At 43.5% G+C, this 18,950-nt stretch overlaps 1 protein-coding gene across 2 annotated transcripts; it reads right to left on the reverse strand.

Annotated features, from left to right (window-relative positions):
• Positions 1 to 649: 649 nt before the first annotated feature.
• LOC112224258 (TBC1 domain family member 12) lies at positions 650 to 17,649 on the reverse strand. 2 transcript variants are annotated; one of them, XM_024387706.2, is made up of 14 exons: positions 16,005 to 17,649; positions 15,002 to 15,125; positions 12,970 to 13,026; positions 8,918 to 9,060; positions 6,697 to 6,779; positions 6,243 to 6,360; positions 4,417 to 4,523; positions 3,944 to 4,024; positions 3,174 to 3,265; positions 2,975 to 3,046; positions 2,754 to 2,882; positions 2,531 to 2,640; positions 1,996 to 2,254; positions 650 to 979 (listed from the first exon to the last, which is right to left on the reverse strand). In XM_024387706.2, exons 1-14 carry the CDS (start codon positions 17,342 to 17,344, stop codon positions 908 to 910), a joined length of 2,787 nt encoding a protein of 928 aa, XP_024243474.1. In that variant the 5' UTR covers positions 17,345 to 17,649; the 3' UTR covers positions 650 to 907. The 2 variants fall into 2 exon arrangements, with proteins under 2 accessions (XP_024243474.1, XP_024243475.1); XM_024387707.2 differs by lacking the exon at positions 12,970 to 13,026 and having other exon boundaries at positions 651 to 979; positions 16,005 to 17,648.
• Between the last annotated feature and the right edge of the window lie 1,301 nt (positions 17,650 to 18,950).

Consider the following 18,950-nt stretch of genomic DNA (forward strand, 5'->3'; position numbering starts at 1 on the left):
CAAGCAGTGGACATTAGACCAGTGGAAATCTGTCCTTTGGTCTAATGAGTCCACATTTGAGATTTTTGGTCCCATCCGTCGTGTTTTTGTGAGACGCAGAGTCGATGAATGGATGATCTCCATGTGTAGTTCCGGCCGTGAAGCATGGAGGTGTGATGGTGCTTTGATGGTGACACTGTCAGTGATTTATTTAGAATTCATGGCACACTTAACCAGCATGGCTACCACAGAATTCTGCAGCGATACGCCATACCGTCTGGTTTGCGCTTAGTGTTACTATCATTTGTTTTTCAACAGGACAATGACACAACACACCTCCAGGCTGTGTAAGGGCTATTTGACCAAGAAGGAGAGTGATGGACTGCTGCATCAGATGACCTGGCCTCCACAATCCCCCGACCTCAACCCAATTGAGATGGTTTGGAATAAGTTGGACCGCAGAGTGAAGGAAAAGCAGCCAACAAGTGCTCAGCATGTGTAGGAACCCCTTCAAAACTGTTGGAAAAGCATTCCAGGTGAAGCTGGTTGAGAGAATGCCAAGAGTGTGCAAAGCTGTCGTCAAGACAAAGCGTGGCTACTTTGAATCTAAAATCTATTTGGACTTGTTTAACACTTTTTTGGTTACTACATGATTCTATATATGTTATGTCATAGTTTTGATGTCTTCACTATTATTCTAAAATAATAGTGAAAAAGAAAAACCCTTGAATGAGTAGGTCTGTCTTTTGACTGGTACTGTATATACTACCATAATTACTCTAAATTCAATCAAATTGCCAATGGTGTTCAAGGCCTCCATCTTCAAGTATGAAATTCTTTGAGGTCCATTTACCATGATCAATCTAAGGTGATCAAAGCCTCTCAATTAAAGAGAGGAACATGATCATTCAAATGTTCCACTGCTGAATCATAAACTCTTTTGTGCTGGGTTGCAATTCCTGTCCATGTCCTTGTTGTCCTTTATCAACGCGTGAAATACCTGGAGAGGAGAGAGCAAATCTTAGCATAAAACTGCAACCAGTCATTCTTTTTAGGCAAACACAATAAATAAACACCTGTAAGTGATGCTGTGTAGCCTACATTTCCACAAAAAAAAGCAGACTATCATACAGGTTCTTTCCAATTTATTTCTGTAACTGACATACACCGAGTGTACAAAACATTAAGAACATCTGCTCTTATCGATGATATATACAGTAGACTGATCCCTTATTGATGTCACTTGTTCAATCCACTCCAGTCGGTGTAAATGAAGGGGAGGAGACAGGTTAAATCATGATTTTTAAGCCTCGAGACAATTGAGACACGGATTGTGTATGTGTGCCATTCAGAGGGTGAATGGGCAAGCCAAAATATTTAAGTGCCTCTGAACAAAGTATGCTAGTAGATACCAGGTGCACTAGTTTGTGTCAAGAACTGCAACGCTACTGGGGTTTTCCACGCTCAACAGTTTCCTGTGTGTGTCGAGAGTGGTCCACCACCCAAATGACATTCAGCCAACTTGACACAACTGTGGGAAGCATTGGAGTGAACATGGGCTAGCATTCCTGTGGAATGCTTTCGACACCTTGTAGAGTCCATGCCCCGATGAATTGAGGCTGTTCTGTGGGGCAAAAGGGAAGGTGTTCCTAATGTTTTGTGTACTCAATGTACATTCATTCACCTGTAGGTGGTGTAGTATATGAATTGTTGGACCCAACAAGTGCGAATCTATGATAAAGATGTCTTCCATATAGCAGTGGCTGAGTTATGTGTAATTTCTAAACTGCTCCTGGCCACACAAGTGGCACATGTGACGGATGGACAGACCAGCGACTGGACATAACTACAGGCTATTTTTGAGGAATTCTGGGAGCATGACCCAGTTCACTCAATTAGGCTACAGAAATGGCTTCAACCCAACCACATAATAACATTCTTGTATGTTTATTGTCACTCCGTGCAAACGTATCCATTTTCTCACATTCATGTCTTCTTCTGTTTAGAGGAACTGACCTGGGACCATTTTCTGTTTCCATTGAGCATGGGTGCGGCCGCAATGCAGGCGAACAGCCTATCTGAGCCTATATCCTCAGGGAGGCGTGTCAGAAACTGGGCGCTGCGGATGAAATCCAACTGTAGGAGCACGTCCTCATACAGACGCAGAATCCCCAGACCCGTCCGGAACAGGAACTCCTCGCCATCACGACAGAATACGTCCCACACGCGACACGCCACGTCCAATGGCAACGACTTACTGTACAGAGTGAAGATCCTGTACACAGACACAGAAGCATGCATTCACAAACGAACGAACGCAAGCAAGTTCACCACACACACACACACACACACACACACACACACACATGCACAAAAGTGGCAGTTAGCAGAATGGTGAATGCAGATTATTTAATCTAGAGTTTACAGTAGCTGTGCTCTTATAACTGTGAATACTGAGCTGATAGCATGACTGGAGCTAAAAGTTGAAGGCCACACTAAAGAGAGCTGCTACATACTTTCAAATGTTCACAGAGATCCCATAGGTACTTACCAGTCTATGAGATAGAGATCTGGGGTGAGGTTGGAGCTCTGGAAGTGGTTAAATAGTCTTGGGAGGTTCTCTTCAAAGAACACCTCGAATGCAGCAAAGTATTTCAGCATCTAGAGAAGAAGAACGGTAGCGAGAGATTCAGTGACGACTAACTCAGTCCTCTTAAAGTCGTTTTAGAGAGAGGACAATTTTCCACAGTGGCCCCTGTGGAAGTGGGCCTCACCAGATCATGGTCCACTCTGAAAAAGGCCAGCTGACAGGGTTTGTTGAGCAGGTTAGCGAATGCGATGAAGGCATCAGCTTCCTCCAGGTTGAGGATTAACACTGCAGCTATGAAGGACATGCCCTGGACCTGAACGAGAACAGAGCCGCCATTTCACTTTACAACCCCCGTAGTATGGGAGAAAATAAGGACAAAGAGTGCTGTTTTGACGTGTTACTCACATATCCCACGTCAGGTCTGTAACAGGTGTAGGCCCCCAGCACACTGTGGAGGAGATCATGATATGGCCCACCCTGTGGTTGAAGACAATCAGAGGATGAGAAATGCCATGGAGCACACACACACTCACTCACTCACTCACTCACTCACTCACTCACTCACTCACTCACTCACTCACACGGGGTAAGAGATTTACTGTACCTTCTGGAAGATAAAAAGAGGAGGGAATGTGCGGGATATGTCCAGCTTGATCAGGTCCAGACTTGACTCTCTGTCTGCCAGCGATGCCCCATCTCGGATCGAAACACGAACAAATTATGTTAAAAACATCATAAGAGAAAGGATAAAACAGAACCATTTCAGTTTGCTACAATAAACTGACCTCTCTGTATCATTGTTTGTGCATGATTGGCCGAGTAACTCAGCAATCAATGACCGATACAGAGACACTGATGCAGTGCCAATATTTTGTAACCTAAAACGATGCCAAGAGGAGACAGGCTGCAAATCTCTCTGTTCAGCTCTATTAAATCCTGTTGGATCCATCTCCTAAGGCTCTCTTTGGCAAAAACACAGTCTTTCTAATGCGCTACAGATGTTAGTGCTTTGAATGTGTCACTATTGACTCTCAGTACTGGACCAATGGGCAGACAGTCTGACATGATGGTAGAAACAGGCGCTTTACAGATCACTAGAGGAAAAACAACAGAAAGCCTTTGCACCAAGCCTGCAAATGGCTGCTGAGTGAGGGGGATTTGTGCAGTAATGTGACGCCAATGTGGCGGCAGCACTGCTAAGTTTTAGTTCCACAATGTGTCAAGGACCTCAGATGTAAAAGCAACGAGAGGAAATAGCTTTGTCTCAAACAGGAAGAGAGGAGAATGGATGTGTGTGTGTTTGAGGCTGAGATTCACAGTCTTGTCCCCTGAGGGCTTCTCCCCCCCCCTACCCCACCCCCGCCTCAGACCAACCGTCAGCCTCTGTTTCTGAACCCGTCTCACTGAAACTCCTCCATCTCTCCTTTGCTCTGGAGAGGAATATTTCATACAGCTCTGTAGAAAAGGAAAGAAGATTACTCTCTCAATGAGTCAGGACGTCTACTTGGCATTTTTCTGTAAACCACAAAGGCCCTTTCTGGCAGTGAAACATGGAGGCAATCCAGAAATTCCTTCCACTCACAACACAACAGGCTGGTACATATACTCCAGCTGAAAGTGGGGAAAGTGCTTGTTTTGTTAGAAAACAAACAATACCCGCGCACTACATCTTTAAATGTACAACGTTGGCCATGTTAATACATTCCAATGTACTTTATGTGTATTGACACCTAACTTGACTTTGTATGTATTTTTCTGAATGCAAATCTGATCCTATTCTGCCATTGGGAATACTGAATTATGCTGGGCGTTCTAGGAGTTATGACTATTGAAACACCATTACATACCTGGGGTGATGTTGAGCTCGTTGCCTATGGCCAGGCTCCAGACCTTTCCTCTGACGTTGGGGGGCAAGCCCTGCCACCAGAGCTCTCGCACCCGTCGAGTGTTACGCCTACAGGGGGACACAAACAGACTGGCATGGGTCTGCTGCACATGGGAGCCCTGACCTATGCCTACAAGCCTACTGACCGACTGGTTTACTGACCAAGTTACTGACTGGCTGATTGAGTCGACTGGTTCACTGACTGATTGGCTGTCTGGCTGGATAATTAAATGGCTGACTGGCAGAAAAACTGACTGAGTTACTGACTGAATACTGTACCATAGGAGGCTCCTCAGAGGGTGAAGGACCATCCTCCTCATAGCTAAAACCAAATCATTGATTAAAACACTGTTTTGCAATGAAGGTCTACAGTAACATCACCAGCACTCTGTAGGGTAACGCCATGGTGAAGCCACAGGACAGTTAGCTTCTGTCCTCCTCGGGGTACATTAACTTCAATACAAAACCTAGGATGCTCATGATTTTCACCCCCTTCCATAGACTTACACAGTAATTATGACAACTTCCAGAGGACGCCCTCCAACCTATCAGGGCTTGCAGCATGAACTGACATGTTGTCCACCCAATCAAAGGATCAGAGAATGAATCTAGTACTGAAAGCATAAGCTACAGCTAGCTAGCACTGCAGTGCATACAATGTGGTGAGTAGTTGACTCAAAGAGAGACAAAGACAATAGTTCAACTGTTAACAAATTAATTTCTTCCAAAATTAAGGAGAAGCAAGAGAGAGAGAGAGATTTGGTAGTATTCTTTAAAAAACTTTCACTTAGCTCATGAATGCAGCTAGCTAGCTAGTTTAGCCTAATCAAACACTTGGCTCAAACAGAGAGGGATGCTAAGTTAGCCAGCTGGCTATGGCTATCCAACACTGGAACTCTTCCAAGTCAAGGTAAGCTTTTATTAAGTTATTGCCACCGGGGCACACCAGTGTAACTGCTAAACTGCTTTCTGACTGTACACTGTACTGCATGACTATGATGTGACAACAATGTAGGCTGTGTGTAGCGGTTAGCGGTCAATGGTCATGATTTGAAGGTTCGGCTTGGAAAGTTTTTTTTGCCTGGTCACAGACAGCTGATGTGTTGTGCACTGAAGTCCACAAGCGAAGGGGAAATGTGAGAGGAGGAGAGCGCGTAGATAGTTGGGAGAAGGAATTATATATACAACGAGCAAAGTGATCATGCTGTTTTTATGTGGCTGCTATGAAAGTGAACTGTGTTTGCATGTGATCAGAGGTGTATTCATTTTGCCGATTCGGTTGAAAAATGTTTCTTCAGCGGAAGCTAACGGAATGAAACGGGGATAACAATAACTGAATTTATCCAATAGAAACTCTCATTTGCAACTATTTGGACTAATGATTACACCCTAGATCAGATAAATGCAGGCAATAATTTGCAAGGAGGTATTGAATGTGTCACTGTCTGTCATCTTGATTACTCAAAATTCTCTATCTGTGCACCTACGTTGTAAACTTTCATTCATAGGCTAGGTTGTAGCAACATCATGATGGGTAAAGGGAAAATTAGAGTATCATGTAGTAGCCGAAACCTATCGATGTTACATTGAGCTGGGTGAATGGAATATGAATGACAGTCATCCAATATGCTGTAATAGAAACAAGGCCATGCTCATAAAAAATGTATCATCATCCCTCATATTAAACGGCACTGACCGCCACTGTACTGTACTGACTGGATACTCTCCATCGCTTCCCCATGCCAGTGGAGAGTTGTTTAGCAGGAAGTGACTAGCTAGCTAACTCACGTGTTTTCCCAGTTGGGCAGGATGTCGTTGTTCCAGACCACCATGGCGTTGGCGATGCTTTCCTCCTGCTTAAACCTCTCCTTCATCTCTTTCCTCTTCCTCTGGGCCTCCTTCAATTCTGTGGGGAGGGGGGCACAAATCCTTTGGTTACACTTCATAATAACTTTTAATGAATACGCCATTAGAAATGCTTAGAAATGTTAACAGATGCTTATAAATGCGTTAAAAAATATATCTATTTTATTTTCCTTCTGCTTTACAATTGTTATCATGATGTAAAGTGGCAAAAGTATGTTCAAGTTCTGGCTTTAGCAACGGCTTCAACTGACAGAATGAGCGAAGTAACATCTGGAGGTCTATACAGTGGACAGGTCAAATGTGGCTGACCTCCATTGCACAGCCCTGAAAAGACAGTGAAATGGAAGGGGTGAGAGAGAAATGCATTAAACTGTACCTCTCTTCTTGGCCTCGGCCACCATCTCGTCATACTCCTGGCGGTGACGCTGGGCCTCCTCCACAGACTTGGCAGGAAGGTTCCTGCCGAGAGAGCAGAGGAGACACGGTATCAGTGTCTGTCAGTGTCAATTTCACCGTAATCAGTGCATATCACATAACCGAGGACACAAAATGGTTACTTTTAGTCAAGTTCAACACATTGAGGATTAAAGAGAGATTAACACCTACAAACAGAAAGACTGACTTTGCCTTGCAGACAGTGTGTTTGTTATGGTTCAGGCAACACACTCAGATTTCATATATCTATTCTTAATGAGGTCCTGAGGTCTTGGATCAGAGAGAGCAGCTGAGGTGACCAAGGAGTCTCACAGACAGAGAAACTCAACACCACTTGTTTTTGGACGCTGTGTGCTTCTCACTGTGTTCTTAATAGACACCACACCCTGGCCTGAGCCTAGTTGAAAATAATGTATTGTGTGTAATGTAGATCCAGTGCCTTGCAAAAGTGCCTTGCAAAAGTATTCACCCCCTTGGCATTTTTCCTATTTTGTTGCATTACAACCTGTAATTTATATGGATTTTTATTTGGATTTCATGTAATGGACATACACAAAATAGTCCAAATTGGTGAAGTGAAATGAAAAAAAATAACTTGTTTCAAAAAATTATAAACAAAATTAAAAGCGGAAAAGTGGTGCGTGCATATGTATTCACCCCCTTTGCCATGAAGCCCCTAAATAAGATCTGGAGCAACCAATTACCTTCAGAAGTCACATAATTAGTTAAATAAAGTCCACCTGTGTGCAAACTAAGTGTCACATGATCTGTCACACCATTTCAGTATACATACCTGTTCTGTTCTGAAAGGCCCCAGAGTCTGCAACACCACTAAGCAAGGGGCACCACCAAGCAAGCAGCACTATGAAAACCAAGAAGCTCACCAAACAGGTCAGGGACAAAGTTGTGGAGAAGTACATGCCTCGGACCACCATTAAATCCATTATTAAAAATTTGAAAGAATATGGCACCACAACAAACCTGCCAAGAGAGGGACGCACACCAAAACTCATGGACCAGGCAAGTAGGGTATTAATCAGAGAGGCAACAAAGAGAACAAAGATAACCCTGAAGGAGCTGCAAGCTCCACAGAGTATCTGTCCATAGGACCACTTTATGCCGTACACTCCACAGAGCAGGGCTTTACGGAAGAGTAGCCCAGAAAAAATAAGCAAACATGTTTGGTGTTCGCCACAAGGCATGTGGGAGACTCCCCAGACATATGGAAGAAGGTACTATGGTCAGATGCAACTAAATTTAGCTTTTTGGCCATCAAGGAAAACGCTATGTCTGGCGCAAACCCAACACCTGTCATCACCCCGAGAATACCATCCCCACAGTGAAGCATGGTGGTGGCTGTGGGGATGTTTTTCACCGGCAGGGACTGGGAACTAGTCAGAATTGAAGGAATGATGGTTGGCGCTAAATACAGGACAATTCTTGAGGAAAACCTGTTTCGGTCTTCCAGAGATTTGAGACTGGGATGGAGGTTCACCTTCCAGCAGGACAATGACCCTAAGCATACTGCTGAAGCAACACTCAAGTGGTTTAAGGGGAAACATTTACATGTCTTGGAATGGCCTAGTCAAAGCCCAGACCTCAATCCAATTGAGAATCTGTGGTATGACTTAAAGATTGCTGTATATCTTCGGAACTCATCCAACTTGAAGGAGCTGGAGAAGTTTTTCCTTGAAGGGCAAAAATCCCAGTGGCTAGATGTGCCAAGCTTATAGAGACATACCCAAAGAGACTTGCAGCTGTAATTGCTGCAAAAGGTGGCTCTACAAAGTATTGACTTTTGGGGGGTGAATAGTTATGCACGCCCAAGTTTTCAGTTTTTTTGTCTTATTTCTTGTTTGTTTCACAATAAAAAAATATTTTGCATCTTCAAAGTGGTAGGCATGTTGTGTAAAACAAATGATACAAACCCCCTAAAAATCCTATTTTAATTCCAGGTTGTAAGGTAACAAAATAGGAAAAATGCCAAGGGGGGTGAAAACTTTCGCAAGCCACTGTAGGTCTAACCTTTCACATTTGGCCTTTTCCCTCTGCAAGGACTGGAGGGCATAATAAACAAGAACAGAGGAACAGACAAAGAAATGGAAAGATGTGACAGAAATAAAGTGGAGAGAGAGTCAGAGGGAGAGATAGTGTGGACTTACGCAGGCCTGTCCTCCAGTATAAGAGCTGTGGTGGACAGTGGCTCAAACTCCAGGTTCTTCCTCCGGCCCTGTTGAGGCTGAGTAGGGGACGTCCCAGCTGACGTTCCCCCAGGCCCAGCCTTGCCCACCCTGGCCTCAAACTCCTGCAGATACATCAAAAACCTGAATCCCTATAGGTACTAGAAAACACAGCCCAAATACAGGTCAACTAGCCTCTTGGGTTTACATTTGAAAGGGAGGAAAGATAGTGGCTTTAGCCGTGAGGGGTGACAGAATCAGCTGACAGGCTTGTGGAAATCACAAGGCCCATGCAGGCAGCAGCCTATGTGTCTGGGGAGGGAGAGAGAGAGAGGAATTAGAGAGAGAGAATGAGGGGACTAAATAGTGTGTGATGGTTGGAGGGGGAGAAAATGGAGGGACTGTGGAGTGTGTGATGGTTGTTGATGACTGTGGAGAGCGATCTGGAGAGAGGTCGAGAGAGAGAAAGCATCCTTAGGGTGTTACAGTTGAAGTCAGAAGTTTACATACACTTAGGTTGGAATCATTAAAACTCGTTTTTCAACCACTCCACACATTTCTTGTTAACAAACTACAGTTTTGACAAGTCGGTTAGGACATCTACTTTGTGCATGACACAAGTCATTTTTCCAACAATTGTTTACAGATTATTTCACATAGAATTCACAGTATCACAATTCCAGTGGGTCAGAAGTTTACATACACTAGGTTGACTGTGCCTTTAAACAGCTTGGAAAATTCCAGAAAATGATGTCATGGCTTTAGAAGCTTCTGATAGGCTAATTGACATCATTTGAGTCAAGTTGAGGTGAACTTGTGGATGTATTTCAAGGCCTACCTTCAAACTCAGTGCCTCTTTGCTTGACATCATGGGAAAATCAAAAGAAATCAGCCAAGACCTCAGAAAGAATTTGCAGACCTCCACAAGTCTGGTTCATCCTTGGGAGCAATTTCCAAACGACTGAACGTACCACGTTCATCTGTACAAACAATAGCAAGCAAGTATAAACACCATGGGATGACGCAGAAATTATACCGCTCAGGAAGGAGACGCGTTCGGTCTCCTAGAAATTAACGTACTAAGACTAGGTCTTTGGTCAGTTAGGATTAATTGTCAGGAGTTGTGAAAAACTGAGTTTAAATGTATTTGGCTAAGGTGTATGTAAACTTCCGACTTCAACTGTACATCGTGAGTCATGTCTAAGGGTCAATAAATGCCCATGATATCCAATGCGTTTGTTTCGTGCAAGTTGGTGCATTGACTATCTAATAGACCAAGTGACTAGATGTATCACCATACATCCCTCAGCTCCACTACACAAAACCAGGCTCACCTTTGACCTTTCACGATGCATGAAACAGCTACTGTATGGATGTCAATGGCTACATTGTCTTGTGTTGTGGCCCCATCAAGACATTTATGGGTAGTAGTTACAAAGGGGGCTATCAGAAGAAAAGGCTGGTAAGGATGGGGGAGGGGAGTGCCGTCTCAGGAGAGTGAGATTTACCAAAACCAGTGAAGAATAACAGCCACCATAGTAAAAGTGGAGAAATAGGCACTGCTTTTTCACCATTTGATTGCTGCTGTCCTATAGTACTTAGAAAAGGTCAGAGTTGAACTGTGTTTAACCAACACCAATGCTTTTCTAGAGGCACACTTTCATATATAATCACAAAGTGTATACCAGAAAAGCATATAGATCTCTGGGACCACTTGTAATGTCGAAGTGTATATACAATCATCATGTAATCAACTGTGTTTATTAATAAATGTCAAGTCAAATATATCAATGTAAGGTAAACAAAAAATCTTAGCAATTCTTGGTAATTTTCCCGATTTCACTAATATCATCAAAATCAATCAATCATAGCACATTTTTGGACTCATGCAGTAGTATTTACCTAATTAAGTAGAAGATTGTTGAAAAATAATGTTAAAAGTAACATCTACATTCTTAAGACACAAGTTGAAAATGGTACAGTAGCTGCTTCCTGTCATGTCATTCTGATTTATAGCCGTGTAAAAACACTGGTTTTAAATGTCCAAATTCATAATCAATATGCTGAAATAAGTTGTGATACTGCATGTTGAAGACCAAGACATAAAAATGACTCCCTACACACTTGTCACGCGTGTGTTCAGATTCCTTGTATTTTGCTAAATTAGCAACTTAAAAACTGCTCATGCATCAACATTTGTCAAGCAGTCACCCCAGACAAAAATTGATAAGCTTGTTCTACTGTAATCAATAGCGTGCACAGAGGAATCACTTACATGGATATTGTATGTAAATCAATGGTACTGGGACAATTGTCTGCCGCTACCATTTTTCGCTCTTCTGAAAGACAAACGACAACGACCTTGGGTATACTACCAGTCAATAGATAAGAACCTGTAGTGGCCATTTATCAACTCAACGCCCTGTGGGACAAAGTTTACGGTAGATGACCAATACGAAAAAGTAAACAACAATGGATCATTTCAACAAATAATTGCTCCACAGGTAGTTCTACATAGTGATGGGTTGGTTCTCATTTGAGTGACAGCTTGACTGTCAAATCTGTGTATTTGTTTGTGGCCAGAGGCTTTTAGAAAGAGTGCGCCCTGATTTTCCCATTGCCATTTGAGTTCGAAAAGGACAACCACGTTCTTACATGCTGACCACAGCGCTCGAGTCGCATGCGCGAGCGTCGCAAAATAAATGTACACATATGTTATTCAATTATCGCGCACGTCTACGTAGCCAGGCGCTAAAAATAGAACATGGTTCTATTTGTAAAACACAACGTGCTGCAAGTCCTGCCTCTCCCATCTCCTCATTGGTTTTTAGGAGGATATACCTACGTGCCATCTCCTCATTGGTTTTTAGGAGCATATACCATCGTGGGTGATAAAAAGATGAACTGAGGTCCACACTCCAGTTCAGTCAGTTGTGGTAATGCACCTTAAAGTTGGTTGCCAACCGCCATATAAAGTCCAAAGAAGAAGAAGCCTGAAGGAGGAGAGATTACTAGAAACAAACTCAGTTGACCGTTTTATCTGTGGATTTAATTGTCAAAGTAGAGGACCTTGTGCATTTCAGGTAAAATAACAACCCAATGTTTATTTAGCAACAGCAAGCTAGCTAGCTAAATTGCCATAAATCTTAAATGCTTTTTGACCTGTCCCCAAATTAATATAATTGGTTCAGAGTTTGTTTTGATATTTCAACCTGCGTGTCCTGATCGCGTCTGGTGTAAGTGGACAAAATCAACTTGCGCACATGCAGTCTGGTCAGCATTGTTAGACATGCGACAGACAAGCGCATATGATAAAATCAATGGTACCAAACCAAAGATATTCATTTATTTAAATCAATCGATTTAGTGTCATCTTGATGACTATAAATGCTTATATTAAGTTCACCAATCTGAGGTTAAAATGTGTAATTTCACTTCGTTGCTTGAGGTGAAAATGCAAGCTTGTGTAAGGTAGTAACACAAACTGCCCACATTATGGAAATGAACGTATTATTAAATAACTGAATATGGCAAAACAACTCAACATGTCAATTTCGGATGTTAGAATATGTTGCCTAGTCAAACAATTGCAACAATGACATCTATTTTTCACTCATTTAACCATTTATATATATTTTTTTAAATGCCCTCAAACACAATTTAACTAGGAGCTCTAATCTAGTTTCCATTGTGTCTGTGTAGCTTCCTGAACGTTCGCTGTCCATAATAAGGAATACAGGCAAATCAGGGAAAATGGATCACAACACTCTGGATTTCAACATTTTGAGCCACAGAGTCTATGAGCTGCTGGAGCTATGGCAAGAGTCTCAGAGACCTTGTGATTGTCGAAGATTACTTTGATACTGCATTAAATTATGATTATTTTTCCCCCAGCATGCATTTCCCCTTACTCTGTTAGTACTAGGGTGGGCATGGACATGAGTTGTATGGTCAATGGAAATGGTTGCTTAGCAGCCCCATGCAGATAGGAGATTGAGAAGATGACTGAAAAGGAAACTCGAGAAAGTCCATACCCCTGCGCTTAAGAGATTTGGTGTGGACACAGACGTGAGACCATCTGGAGTACTCTCCTGATGAAAGAAGAACAACGTTTAAACTCAGTTCAAAAGTGTCTATCAAAGTGTCTATCAAAAAAAAGAAGAAGGTCAAGTAATTCAGGGTAACCACTTTATTTGGATAGTCCATCTGTAGATGCTCTACAGACTATCAGTAACATTTCAACTAACTATCTATTAACCCTATCCCAAACCTTAACCCTTATCCTAGCCCTAAGCTTAACCCTTATTCTAAACCTAACTCTAACCTTAACCTTAACCTTAGCAGATAGTTTGTTGATCGTATGACCACCTGTAGAGCATCTACTGATGGACTATTCGGACTATCCAAATAAAGTGTGACCTTTCAGTACACATCCAATCCACATAAGCAACTTTGCCCTTTGGCACTGGAAAGGAAGATAGGCAACTTTATTGAAAGGGCCTGTTGGAGATGCAATTCAATCCCTACCCCTGCAGGTAGAATAACTGCATGAAGGATCAACCCATCACCTGAGCTTCTATACGGCACATTTCTGGAACACATTACAGATGGACCCTCTGACACCTAGATCCCTACTCTAACCTGTGTAGCTCACTCTAGATGAGGTCACTCTCTTTTAGTCATAATCTCAGTAGGACAGTGAGGCTTATAAACGCTCATCTCTCATCTCGTCTGCAGCTGTATGTACTAGAGTTGAGTGCACTACTAATCCAGTGAAGGGAAACATTTAACTGGCTTCAGTGTCTGTTTCCATCCAGGCATGAAATCATGCATTAGTGCCTCCAATGACTGTGGAGACGGACCTGTACCTGCATGGCAGAGTAGGGGAGGGAGACAGGGAGTGAGGAGAAGAGGGAGAGAGAGGAAGGAAGGACATAGCCAGGGGCTGAGGGCAGGAGATGGGCATAATTCAAGCTCAATCGAGGCTCAACATACCAGGCAAGAGGCATACACCTTGAATAAGACCTACTCTTTACTCAGGCAGCCAGCCAGCCCCAGGGACAGAGCCAGGCTCCAACCTGGATGACCTGAACCCTACTCTCTCGTCAGTGTTGGGAAGGAGTAGGCCAAGTACAGGCCGACTAAAGCCTTTGTCACACCACTATATATAAGCTCTGATGCCATTATTACCAGGCACTCTATTATAGGATTCTCATAAGAAATGATATCTGACATTAAAGAATCTACTCGAGCTGTGAGCATGAGATGCTATCAGTATGCTACCTGGTCAGACAAGTATAGGTGAGTTGTCAGAATAGGGCGTAGGGAATGATTGTTATGCTGTGTCATTGCGTGTTGCACAAGGCTGCAATTTTACTGTGTCTGTTTCAAGTGGCAACTAGTGAATCGTGTGATACAAAACAAAAGGGCTGCAAATGCAATGTATCATAGGTGAAGGAGTTGAACAGAAGGGGTGTAAATGACTTGGAGATTAAACAGTTGTAGTCCTTTACTTTCTTTAAAGCATTAAGCTATGTTAACAAATTGAGGTTAGGTACGTATGGCTGACATAATCCCTATTCATTAGGGTTAAGTCCTGACTAGCACGTGGGAAAAAATTATCTAGGCTAAATATTGAGCTCATGGCATCCACCTCGACTTTACTAGTACATTCCTAGATGACGCACTTGCTGGATTCCCTCCAGGCGGGGTCAGATAGCTTTCTCTCTCATACACAATACTTTACAGGAAGTTAGGTCAGTTAATAGGTCTGTGAATAACTACTGTACCAGTGACATCGGGGCCAACGTTCAAAAAGCTTCTCAGAGTAGGAGTGTGCATCTAGGATCAGTTTTGTCTTTCAAATAATAATGAATAAGATTATATGGACAGGGATGACCTGATCCTAGATCAGCACTCTAACTCTCATATGCTTTATGTATACGGGCCCAGGGCCTCTATGTCAATGAAATCCTTTTCATTATGATCTAAAAGACACAGCTGATCCTAGATCAGCACTCCTAATCTGACATGCTTTATTCATGAATATGGGCCTGGGACACCAACCTGCTGTATGGTCCTGGAGTCCTTGGGAGCGCTCTCTCTAGCGGGAACCTTCCCAAACAGCTTCCAACCAGGAACATTCTGAGACGGACCCTTCGGCTCTCTCTGCTTCTTGGGAAATAAACTCCTGACCAGACAGAAAAGCCAGGACCATGAGTGGGCAATTTTTAATGATGACACACTTAATTTATTCCCCCTGTCAGCTAAACGGTTTTGATGAGTCGACGTACTGAGAAATCAGGGTTATTAAATGTCTTTCTGAATCACTTCCTAGATCGGACAAAAGTTATACTGATATGGTCAGTTTAGTTGCCACTGAAGGAGTGATATGCAGCCACTCTTGTTTAATCAATTGTATCAATTTCACCTGATCCTATGCGGGACCATAAACCTAGGGGTTAACACTTCACATGAAGGTTCACAAAGGAGTTATAAGTAGCTCATAAACTGTTATTTATTATATTATATCAATCAAATGTATTTATAAAGCCCTTCTTACATCAGCTGATGTCACAATATTGCTACCAATCATGGTCTAAGTATTTATTAGAGATGTATAAACTATCTATGAACTAATAATGAAGTGTTTCTAATTAATTAGCACCTACTGTAAAGTGTAACAACCTAGGGGATGTCCGTATGTGGGAACACCGTTACTACAGTATTCACTGCAGCTAGCTCCATTTCCACCAGGTCTCTGCCTGCTCTAAATGTTGAATGAGACAGAGGCCTAGTTCTAATCGCTGGCTTTGTTTGTTATGTCCTGGTGTGCCGTTACAATACCAATACACAGTTTTGCAAGGCGAGGAAGATTAATGGCAGTGACTGCTGTTTTTAAAGGGTTTAAATTGCATCAATAATATGGCTATACGGAGTATAAAAGGCAAACCTTGATGTAAAGCGAAGTAAGCACACGGTGACAAAGTTTGTACCTGTCGTTCCTTGCAGAAAATGCACTTGTCACCATGCAAATAATCTCAGCCAACAAATACAACAACTCATTTACCTGCCAAAATACTCAGCAATGCCGGGTCTTTTGGACTGTAAAGCCAGTTCTGAGGGGTCTGCCGAGACTACACTCAGGCCCTCTGGTATATCCCCTGGGGCAGACTGACGTCTGCTGGACTCAAAGGTGTTCCTGGAGCTCAGACTGACGTCCATGAATCGGCGGTCACTGTGGCCCTGGGTCCCCAGCTCCGCGAAGGTCTCCCCATCCTCATCCCCTGGACTGAGAATGGTGGAGTCATAGCTCACACTGTTGGGCACAGTCCTGGTCCTGAGCACCTGAGGATGGGGTCTGGAAGAAAGATCATCTCCTAGGTGACCAGATGCTGAAGGTTCCTCTCCCTGAATGGTGTCTGGTTTAGCACTGACCCTACAGGGGTCTTTCGTTGGTGCTGGGCTTGATGGTAAACCCTGAGAAGTGAGATTGGATGTAGCACCACCAGATAGATCTCCTGCTACGTTAGCTTGTGTCCTAGGCTGGGCCCCGGCTCCGTCAGGTTCCACTCTGATATTGCAGGATTCGTGATGTCCCTCCCTTGCACTCATTGCAATTGAGGAGGGTTTTTCACACTGTGTGTTAGAGAGACATGTTGCAGCTCCATCCAAAATAATTGTTACAACTGTCTCTGTGTGTAACTTGGCGCTGCTGTGTCCTATAAATAATCCACCATTTGCCATTTTGGCCTCCTTGTCAGGGGTCATACTCCAGTTAATCGGTGGCCTAATAACAGCATCACTGCTGAGGGTGCTCTGAATAACACTGTCTGTGTTCCAATTCGAGAGCCCCTCTGGAACAGTCCGGGAGGCAGCTGTGCAGCTCAGTTCAAGCTGTCCATTGCAGGAGTGTGTCAATGACTCTACAGTCTCAGCTGCTGTCACAAAGTTCAATGGTGGATGACAGGCATCTACTTCTTCTGCAGAGGATTCCTTGTTCTTCTCTGCCAGTGAAATCCTCTGGAGAGCATTCCCGTCCATTTCCTCTCGATTCACTGCAGCGACTGCAGAGGAGTTCCCTGCCTTGGCGCCTACCATAGTTGACACAGTAAACCCGTTTGTAGCAGAGTCACAACCTGGCTCAGGAATAACACAATTGCTTACAGTGCCACCGGATGGACTGTCAGTAACTAAAACCGTGGAACGGCTAATATCCTCTCCTGCTTCACCCGACTCCCTGCTGTCACTGCAACCCGTTGCGTCCCTGCTGACATGTTTAGAGATACGAGCTGCCGCTTCGGCGGTACCGTGAGACAGCGGCTGGGTGACATATGTGCTGCTGGTCCCCTTTTCGTTCGCACCAACACAGAAAGCCGGTGGAGAAGAGACATTATATGCCTTTTCCATGTCATTCACAATCCTTACACCACTGCTCCATAACAAAAACGCTGTGGTGGCTGGTTCAGCTTTGCTTGCTCTTTCCCCGTTTTTCCTTGTCTAGCTATTATGCCTATCATGATCTCAGAGAGTATCCCTCCTTACAGAATGACGCATAATCAAAATACGGTTGCTATTCCGAGCGACGGCGGCAGGAAAAGGGGGAATATCAGTCGCCTGGTCGTGTATAATTTTTGTTATTAGAAAAACCGGCAGCCGCCCCCATTTGGGCGGTGAGCAGGAGCCATTTTGAGATTCCAATGACGTAGAAGGGGAGAGCAAATCACCAGCCACGCAGACGGAAAATATGGGATGAGGGGACATCTGCTGTCCATACGGAGCTATAACACGCCTGGTTTATCCGAGACTAGTTTTTTTAAAGCACAACGCGCAAGTATTCAGGCTTCGTTGGTTCAGCACAAGTATCCCGTCTTTTGTAACGGAACACACAACAATGGAGGTATGCTAAGACCTGGAAAGAGTTGATCACTCAATAGGCTACAGTTTAATTTGGTTCACTTCATATACACAGACCACCTGTAGAGCCCAGTTTAGTTTCAGCACCATGGACAGCGCCAATGAAATAAACCACTTGGGCAGTGGGCACTGATTCGTCTTATTTACCTGTAGATGCTTAGAGGCATCTAAATAAGAGGCTATGCCTAGGGACATCAAACGTTCACCCTGCTGCACAGAGGACAGACCCTATAGTCCTGGGCCTTAGCATCAAAAACGTGACGTGGCGGATTCACACGTTAATTTACCGTGGCATGTGCTCATAGGACCTAGAATAAAAATAATGTATATTTCATCTCTGTGTTTCATAATTTTCCAAGAGGCTGAATCTCACCGGAGAAAGCATCGGAGTGAGCAAAACAGCGTCCCTCTGTCTCTTTATGTGTATGCCATCTATCTGATGCTATATGGCCAAAAAAGAGTATGGCATTGTTGCCGCCCCTAGTATTGAATGCAAGGGAAGACAGCGAGCCTATGGCCTCCCTTGATTAAAAAAAAAACATAAAATAATTGCTAATCAGACTTGAGCGAAACTGAGTGAGCTCAACTGTGAATGGGGCTGGAGCACCCCCAAAAAAGTGTAAAGGGGAGCCAGTTTGGATTTGGCTTCACTGCAATCACATCACATCAAGAGAAATAGGTAATTGACAGAAAAAACTTGAATTGTTGCATCTACTTGTGTTGTTGTCCTCCAGTGGGTAGCTAGCTAGCTAAAATTAGCCATGGATGGAGATAGGGATTTGGACTTGTGGTTTAACTTAATTCTCCCTACTGGCCAATGATTATAATGGCAATTCTGATCCAACCATAAACTCATACATTGTGCCCCTGGCCTGAGAGGATGGAAGTTCAGTATGTAACTAGATGTAGAAGGCTAATGTTAACTAGCTAATGTTGCCCATGAAAGGAAGTTAGGCTAGCGAGCAAGCATTTTAGCCATGTAGCCTAGGACAACAAAAAAGTAAAACCGTGTACTGTATGACAGACTCGTAGATGGTGAAAGAGAGGAAGGCATTGGCATTTCTCTACAAGTAAGGTGATTCAACATGTTATTTCTACT

Source organism: Oncorhynchus tshawytscha, linkage group LG25 (genome assembly GCF_018296145.1).
Source record: "Oncorhynchus tshawytscha isolate Ot180627B linkage group LG25, Otsh_v2.0, whole genome shotgun sequence".
NCBI lineage: Eukaryota > Metazoa > Chordata > Actinopteri > Salmoniformes > Salmonidae > Oncorhynchus > Oncorhynchus tshawytscha.